Genomic DNA, 9,464 nt, shown 5'->3' with positions numbered 1-9,464 from the left:
ACACACACACACACACACATACACACACGCACACACACGCGCACGCACACACACATACACACACACATACACACACACACACACACATACACACACATACACATACACACACACACATACACACTCACACACACATTTGCACATGCACACACACACACACACATAGGCGCGCACACAGACACACACACACACGCGCGCACACACACACAGAGACACAGGCATACACGTATACACACACACACGCACACACATGCACATACACACACACATGCACGCAAGCACACAAATGCGCACGCACACAGACGCACACACACACACAAACAGAAACAAACACATTTTCCTCACGTTTATCCCGCCTCCCCGTTGCCAGGGCGATGGGGGTGTCGGCACCCTGGGAGAGAAAGGCTTCCCCGGCTTCCCGGGTTCCAAGGGACGCCAGGGGGGAGCGGGAGAGCCGGGGATCGGCTACGCCGGGGCCCCTGGGCTCCGTGGCACCTCTGGAGAGCCCGGCTACCCCGGCTTACCAGGCCAGCCAGGCAAGCCGGGACCCTCAGGTAAGTGAACCCCCCCAGGCAGGAAGTAGAGAAGATAGTGTGTGTGTGTGTGTGTGTGTGTGTGTGTGTGTGTGTGTGTGTGTGTGTGTGTGTGTGTGTGTGTGTGTGTGTGTGTGTGTGTGTGTGTGTGTGTGTGTGTGGGGGGGTGGGTGGGTGGGTGTGTGTGTGTGTGTGTGTGTGTGTGTGTGTGTGTGTGTGTGTGTGTGTGTGTGTGTGTGTGTGTGTGTGTGTGTGTGTGTGTGTGGACACATGAGTCTCCCTACAGGACGGTACAACCAGCTCCCCTCATCCCACTCAGTCTCTCATCATCGTTACCATGGCATCCTAGTAACAGCAGTTTCCTAGCTCCAATAGCAACCTAGTCATTGTAAGATCCAAATGACCGTAGCAACCTAGTTACGGTAGCAACATAGTTACCATAGCAAGCTAGTTACTGTAGTAAACAAGTTACCGCAGCAAACTAGGAACCATAGCATCCTATTAACCGTTGCATCCTAGCTACCATAGCACCCTAATTACCATAGCAACCTATTTATTGTAGCATCCTAGTTACCCTAGCAACCTAGTTATTGGCGCATCCTATAACTAGCAATCTGGTTACCATAGCATTCTATTAACTGTAGCAACCTTGTAACTGTAGCAACATATTAAGTGGAGCAACCTAGTTACCGTAACAACCTAGTTATCATAGTTGTAGTATAGCATAGTATCATAGTTAACCAGGGGGTGGTAGCTCAGGAGGTAGAGCTGGTGGTCTAGTGATCTAAAGGTTGCTGGTTGGATCCCAGGCTCCTGCTAGCATGCTGTAGTGTCCTTGAGCAAGACCCTTAACCCCTCAATGCTCCTGATGGCTGCGTCCGTCGGTGTTTGAATAATTGTAAGTCGCTTTGGATAAAAGCGTCTACAAAATGTAATGTAATGTAATGTAATCATAGCATCCTAGTAAGCATAGCAACCTAGTTACCATAGCAACCTAGTTATTGTAGCATCCTAGTTACCGTAGCAACCTAGTTATGGGAGCATCCTTGTTACTGTAGCAACCTGGTTACCATTGCATTCTAGTAACAGCAGCAACATAGTTACCGTAGCAACCAAGTTATCATAGCATCCTAGATAGCATAGCAACCTAGTTACCATAGCATCCTCGTTACTATAACAACCTAGTTACCATATCAACCTACCATAGCAATCATGTTACCATAGCATCGTAGTTAGCGTAGCAATTTAGTTACCAAAGCAACCTCATCTTAACACCTAAAGCACTATCGCTGGCCATTTGCGACGCAGGCCCGTAGCCTCCGACTTCCTCTCTCTCCTCTGCACCAGCACAACTTAACCAACAGATTAATGGTTTCCATTAATGTGCTTATACGCTGTCTCCTACAGCCCATAATCTATAATCCATAAACTGCTTGATTGATTGATTGTTTGATGGCCATCGATCGATTGACAAGTTGTTTTTGTTTTTAATGCTTTAACGCTGCAGCCGGTTCGGCCTCAGAGAGGACGACGGGCCGCGCCCGCGGCCGCGGCTCCTCCCCTCCGAGGTCGAGCGCTCTGCCGGCGCCGGCTGCGACGGCTAAACTCCGCCTTCATTTTGCATTTTAATCCCACGGCTATTCCGCTGGGGGGGGGCGTGGAGAGAGCGAGCGCGGGGGGTGGAGCTGTGGGAGCCTCCATCGGGCCCCACGTCAGGGGCTCCCAGACACGAGACAATATCCATCCATTGTTTTTTAATACCTTTAGGAAGGGAGTAAAAGGGTCATTTGAACAACATTAATTACTATCATTTTTATCCGTTTTAGCGTAAAGTTTTTGGAAGTTTGAAGTAAAAAATAAATGCATAAAAAAAATCATGTATTTATCACAATATTTTGGGATTTAATTGAATGGAAAGTGTATTCTTTTTTTTATTATTATTATTATTATTACTATTATGTATTTGATATATTTTGGTCCTACTTTACGTAATTGACCCTCAGTCAGTCCCGCCGGCCCTCCAGGGGCCCGGCCCCCCAAACCTCTGTGTTGTTTTGGGTTTTTTATGGAATAAAACAAAGACAAATCGACACAGAGCGCACCCTCTCGCTCCCTCTGTCGCCCCGCGTCCAGGGAATAACCCGAAACAAGCACTTGATGATGAATGAGGAGGCGGCCATTTTCCTTCGTTTTGCTTTTGCCTTTTTAACCGAATGAGCCTCCGCGGTCGATCGGATCCGACTGCTGATTGGCTGAAAACTGTTTGATGACGTCATCTTTTTTTTTAATGCTTGACTGGCGATAATGCAATTGACGCTGAATGGCCTTGTATGCTGCCACTGTCTCTCTCTCTCTCTCTCTCTCTCCCCCTGTCTCTCTCTCTCTCTCCCTGTCTCTCTCTCGCTCTGTCCCACCCTGCCCGTGACCCCGCCCTTGTGCATGGTGTCCAGGTGAAAACAGCTGTGGAGGGTTTAATGAAGCCTCCTCCCCAGAGGGAACGGGTGGGTAACTAACATTTTTTCATCCACCAGCCAAGGTTTGTTTCCACCCCTGGGACGGGGGGGAAACGCCCGCGAAAACAGAGGGATTGACGGGGGCGGGAATAAAGAGCGACGTACGCACCGGGCCCCTGTGGCCCACGAGGAGGCGGGGCTTAAGTCCTGTAGAACCCAGTATTCCAGGGTGATAGGTTCGCTATTTTTCAACCAGAGTCTCATCAAACGTTGGTGCCTTCATTTATAACTGTTCATAACACTTCAGCTGCGGAAACTTACCGCTCTGCCGCGAAAACTTATTTCCCGCTCTGCCGCGAAAACTTACTTACCGCTCTCCAACGGTAACTTACCACTCTGCCACAGGAACTTACCGCTCTGCCGCAGTAACCTAGCACTGTCTTTTCTGAACTGTTAATCATGCAGAGCCGCTCCAGGGGAGTCCCAGAACAAGGATATAGAGTTTGGAAATGAGCATAATAGGTCCCCTTTAAATCTCCTTTCACAGAAATAAAATGGTCGCAGCTCCAATCACTCATCATGTTTTTCGGGGTTTTATTGACTATTCCGCCATTCTGCAATTAGCATTATTAGTAGAAACAGGAAGCGAGAGACGGGAAACAGGAAGCTGCGTCGCCTCCTCCTGGCAACCTGCCGTGGCCGGCGTGAGGCTCTGGTTGCGCTGTGGTAATGACATGAACCCGGTTAAACGGTTGCCCCATTGGAATGAATGGGAGTGAAGCTGCAGCAGAGCTGGGTGCTGTGGAGGCTTATAAACCACCTGGGACCTGCTTGATGAATGGCCAACCTATCCCTCAACCTCCCATTGAGAGAAAATGCACAAACACGACAGAAAGCAAGTGGAATCAATATCTGGATTTTCAAACACTCGTCGCCAGAATCCTAATTTAATGAGTCGAATAAGTCACAGGAGCTGCTTCCGGGAAGCAAGGGATGCTGGGAAACGTGGTCTTTGGAGTTGTTAGCGAACCCCCGTGATGGCCGGCTCGCTGTCAATCATTCATGCGTGGCGCCACCGATGGAAGCCTCCAGCTCCCTGCACCCCAGGGGTTCCATCTGGGCGGAGTCAGTTGGTGATTGACAGTTGACGATGGCTTTTTGGGCGGAGTCTGGGGCGTGGGGAGACCGGTTCGGGCCCGCTTAGACACGGCGCTCCGCCACCGGGCCGCCGGACGGGCGCGGCTGCTCCACCTTCTTCCTGCTCCACTCCAAGCTGCTCAATGATGGCGCATGACAGGTTGTTTTTTTTAAGCCCCGCCTCCGCTTCAAGCTGTTTAACCAAACAGGGTCGTGGGGCAGGAGTAAGCGAGAACCATGCAACCAATCACCAGACAGAGAAGTTGTTGTTGTGCTTGTACCTTTCTTTATTTATGGTCGTGCAGTAATCCTCTGGTTTCGTTTACTTTCTAACTACATTCAAGAAACCAGCCAGAAAATAACGTCCTGACCATGAAACCAAAATTCACACCGAAAACAAACGTGTGCAGCTGTGACAGGGTGACCGTGGCGACGGACAATATATATATATATATATATATATATATATATATATATATATATATATATATATATATATATATATATATATTTGTTCTTTTTTTGTTTAATTACTTATTTATTTATTTATTTATTTAATGAAAATTATGTTGAAATGATAATAAAAATGTTCTTCCAGGAATAGGAATATGTTGTTTCCAGCACTGTAGTCAAAGTTGTAATTTAGCTTAATTCTGAGGTGCGATACTGATTATTTATGATGTTGTTTTTATTAGGAGTTTGTCGTGTTGATAGCAGTTTATTAAATAGCTTGTACGTGCTTTATTGTTAATTTTATGTTATATTTTCAAAATATTTGTGTTATTATTTTACGCTTTAAATTGATATAAGTAATAAAAAAAGTTTATCTTCTGTGGCTACCCCACCTCTCCCACCATAGTTCCGCTCAAACAAACAAACTAAATTTGATTTGGAATGACTTCAACCATCCTTTGAAGTCATTCCAAATCCGCGCCGTCGTTGGACGGACAAAAGCCTCGTTCATCAGTCGCCTCGAGCCCAATTGACCTGAGCTTTGGGATGCGGGCGGTCCCTGCGCGACGCTTCTTTGGTGCCATGTTGTGCTAATCTCCATGTGACGCAACCCAGGCCAGACGCTGCCGTGCCGCCTGCCCGGCGAGGACGGGGACCCCGGCTACCAGGGCTTGCCCGGACAACCAGGTGAGAGGCTCTCGGCCCTGTCGGCCATTCTGGGATGTGCTTTGTGTTTTAGCTTCTTCCATCGAATGGCATTTCTGTGCAGTTTGCACATCTTGAACAGTCCAGTTCCAGTCCAGATCCAGTCTAGTTCCAGTCCAGATCCAGTCCAGATCTAGTCCAGAGCCAGTCCAGATCCAGTCCAGAGCCAGTCCAGATTCAGTCTCGAATCAGTCCAGATCCAGGCCAGATCCAGTCTAGATCCAGTCCAGTCTCAATCCAGATCCAGTCCAGATCCAGTCCAGATCTAGTCCAGATCCAGTCTAGATCCAGTCCAGAGCCAGTCCAGATCCAGTCCAGATCCAGTTTAGATCCAGTCCAGACCCGATCCAGATCCAGTCCAGATCCAGTCTAGTTCCAGTCTAGATCCAGTCCAGTTTCAATCCAGATCCAGTCCAGATCCAGTATAGATCTAGTCCAGATCGCTGTTTCTTTGTCCCCACCAGGTCCCAAGGGACAGTCCGGTTTCCCAGGCGGTTCTGGACGTCCAGGGTTCGACGGCACCAAGGGAGAAAGAGGAGACCCCGGCTATGGAGGGCAGCCTGGTCCGCAGGGTAAATATGTCCCGTATTTCTGAAGTGGAGGTCCCCTAATATGTTTACGTATGTTTCCATGACGACTGCACTCGTCACCCTGACTGGATCAGAGATTTCTTTCAAGTTCTGGGCAAAATCTCGGCCCAGAAAGCGTAAGGTTTGTTGAGGCGCCGATCGAAACCTTGCAAGGAGTTAGAGCAGACGTGTCGGGAATGAGCCGCTGGTTGTGATATATTTGGCGGTGATGTGGCTCCAGCACCGTGGGAGGAGCAGCGTTGCCAAATGTGACAATAACAAGATGCAATGACAATTAAAGCTGCGAGCAGCGACGGGTGCTCCACGTGCCGGTGTCGCCGGGACGCAAGTTTGACGTCCATCCGGTAAATCACAACGGTACGGAGAGTGAAAACGACCAAAAAAGTGACCAACTGACTTTTTTTAATTGAAGTTGTCGCCACGCCCACACCGGGTGACGAAAAGCCAACCTTTTAGGAACCTTTAACCGTGAAGGTGTCCTGTAGACGCTCCCTGAGGTTGAAGTGGATCCGATAAATCTCCTCGGAGGAGTTTAGGAAAGTACAAAGCATGAAAACCACCAAAGAGTGACTCGAATGGCACCTTCAATCCAATATGGCCGACTTCCTGTTGGGTTCAGGTCCCGGCGCCAATGTCGTTGTTTTTAAGTCCAGTGATGTTACATATGCGGCAGAATTTCATGAGTTTTCCCGAGAAAAAGGGCTAAATAGCTTTTAGCTCGCTTTTTTTCATCTTTTTAAGCTAGCTAGCGAGCCACGCCCATGCACGGCTCCAATAGAATATCAAATATATATTTACATGTTTATATCTATTGATATTTTATATATATAATATTAAAAGCAGAATGCATTGTGAAAATCTAAATAAAGAACGGTTTCATGAAATGTGAATGTGCCTCATCCCCTGCAGGCTTCCCGGGACCCAGAGGAGAGCCCGGTGCTCCAGGACTCCCGGGGCAGGGCTACGACGGGGGCAGAGGGAAGGACGGGCTCCCAGGACGCCCGGGGGACAAGGGCCAGCCTGGGGAGGTGCTGGGGGCCACGCCCGGGGCCCCGGGACGCGACGGGCAGCCAGGAGGACCCGGGGACAAAGGCCAGCCGGGGTCCCCGGGGGGGCCCGGATCGCCCGGTGGGTTGAGAGGGATGGAGGAATGGCGGCGGAGTTGAAGAAGGAGTGGGATCGAGATGGAGGGAGGGAGTGAAAAGGAAAATGTATTTCAGTAAACAGCAAGTAAACATGCTCACCTCCTCTCTCCCTCCCTCCTTCTCCCCCCCATCCCTCCCTCCCTCCAGGCTTCGACGGGCGTCCTGGCGTTCCGGGTCTGAAGGGCGAGCGCGGCGTGGACGGTCGTCCCGGCGTGGACGGGCCCAGGGGCCTCCCCGGGGGCCCGACCGGCGGCTTCCCCGGCCAGCGGGGGGCGCCGGGTCTGACGGGGCCCAGCGGAGGTCCAGGTGAGGGGGTGAGGGGTGGAGGGGGGGAAGGGGGTGGAGGTACTATGTACAAACATCACAGACCTTCGAAGGTTCCGTAGGTTTTCCGAACCCGGGTCCAAGTACAGTCTTCCATGTTTTTCCTGGTTCCACCGCGTCACCTGGGGGTGGATCCAGAGAGCGGACTCCAAAATTCCGGTCGGAGTCTTTCTTGATTTCCGAACCCCGATTTTTTTCCACATCTGGACAATTCCGGGTCCAGGAAGTAAAAGCCCTGTTTCCATGTTTTCCCTGCGGTCCTGCACCGATGCCTCAGCTGGACCGCTGGGCGTGGTGCTAATGACCCGGATCCACCGGTTCACTCCAAATCCCGGAGTGGGGTTTTACTTTCCAAAGCTGGTGGGGAAATCCGGGTCCGGAAAGTAATATTCCGCTCCGGGATTTTCTGTCGTTTGGCTGAATTCTGGAAATCCCGGGGCGGAATTTTACTTTGTGAACTGGACTGAACCCAGGAGAACGGGACCGGGTCCTCCACTGTATTTGAGAAGCTCTTCTGTTGTTTACTGTATTCGTGCCCAAATCACCATTTCTGTCCGTTTCTCTCTTTCTCACCTCTCCTCTCCACCTTCTTTTCCTCTCCTTCTTCCCTCCCTCCCTCCCTCCTACACGCCACCGCCCTTCATCATCACTTCCCTCCTTCCTGTCATCCTTCCGTCCTTCCCTTCTTGGTGTCGGGTCACTCAATGTAGGCTGCCAAGGTGAGACTTCCTCTCCACCCCCCCTTCATCCCTCCATCCATCCGTCCCTCCATCCATCCATCCATCCATCCATCCATCCATCCATGCAACCATCCATCCATCCCTCCATCCATCCATCCATCCATCCAGCCATCCATCCATCCCTCCATCCATCCATCCATCCATCCATCCCTCCATCCATCCATCCATCCATCCATCCAGCCATCCGCCCACCCCCCGCTCCCTCCACCCTCCCTCCGCTTCAACCCCTCCATCCTCCTCAAACCTCCTAACCGACCAAACGTCTTTGATTCTAACCGCCCAAACCTTCTGTTCCTTCTCTTAAATACGTCTCCACAGTTCGTCCAATCACGTGTTTTTCTGAAAGCCAATGAGGAAAAAATATTTTCATCATACTCCGACTCCACCTATTGCCCCGATTCCAAATATCAAATTCCATTATCCTGGATGAGGTGCCTTGTCATCACTGGCGCTTTAAAGGAAACGCCGTTAATCACGCCGCTGACCCGTTAACAACCTCCTTCTCCGCCCGGTGCCACGCCCCTCGCAGCGCTCCGCCTACTCGCTAATGCTAATCTAGCCCGTGGCGCCATCTGGTGATGCTGGTGAAGCTGCGGAGGAAGATAAACATGTGCGACGGTATCCAAGATCAACGTGAACGTCTAATTTAACGTTTGAATTAACAACAAATTAACAATAATAAATAGTTTATTTGTGTGCAGGAGAATAGTTCACAACGTTGCTGTGACTCTTTTTCTGAGTGAAGTTCTTCATCTCGATAAACCAGTGATACAACCGTTACAAAGAAGTATATGATCTTATTTACGGGGCATAACATATGACAACATGCGGCAAGGCGCTTATTATCACTAAATAACCTCCATCAGAATGGTGTCTGACCCGATCGCCCCGTCGGTGGTAAATAATAAACAATTAATAATAAACGCAATAATAAACCATTAATAATAAACCACTAATAATAAACACAATAATAAACCACTAATAATAAACATAATAATTAACCATTAATAATAAACACAATAATAAACCACTAATAATAAACATAATAATAAACCATTCATAATAAACACAATAATAAACCATTCATAATAAACACAATAATAAACCATTCATAATAAACACAATAATAAACCATTCATAATAAACACAATAATAAACCATTCATAATAAACACAATAATTAACCATTCATAATAAACACAATAATTAACCATTAATTAGCCGTATCTATTATTTACACATCAAATATTCGTGTAACTTTTTTTTGTATCATTTGTATTGAATATTGTAAAAAACACATGAAAAAATATGGTTATGGTTCCCTTGCTCATGTCATAAATGTCTGTTCCTCTTCTTGACCTGGGCCTGTTTGGTCCAAGCTTCTC

General features: G+C 48.7%; 1 protein-coding gene across 2 annotated transcripts in view; it reads left to right on the top strand.

The window, feature by feature from the left end:
* Positions 1-9,464, top strand: part of col4a6 (collagen, type IV, alpha 6) — a gene marked incomplete at its 3' end in the record, with an annotated part of 134,705 nt that overhangs the window by 111,356 nt on the left and 13,885 nt on the right. The window contains exons 24-29 of one of the 2 annotated variants that reach the window (XM_080022881.1): positions 371-554; positions 2,984-3,034; positions 5,192-5,263; positions 5,746-5,853; positions 6,781-6,999; positions 7,164-7,322. In XM_080022881.1, the coding sequence (XP_079879007.1) occupies positions 371-554; positions 2,984-3,034; positions 5,192-5,263; positions 5,746-5,853; positions 6,781-6,999; positions 7,164-7,322 (793 nt within the window). The remainder of the gene's footprint in view (positions 1-370; positions 555-2,983; positions 3,035-5,191; positions 5,264-5,745; positions 5,854-6,780; positions 7,000-7,163; positions 7,323-9,464) is intronic. The other variant, XM_080022882.1, reaches the window with a different exon arrangement.

Source organism: Zeus faber (assembly GCF_960531495.2).
Source record: "Zeus faber genome assembly, chromosome: 22".
NCBI classification, from domain to species: Eukaryota; Metazoa; Chordata; class Actinopteri; order Zeiformes; family Zeidae; genus Zeus; species Zeus faber.
This window is presented reverse-complemented; position numbering and strand designations above follow the sequence as displayed.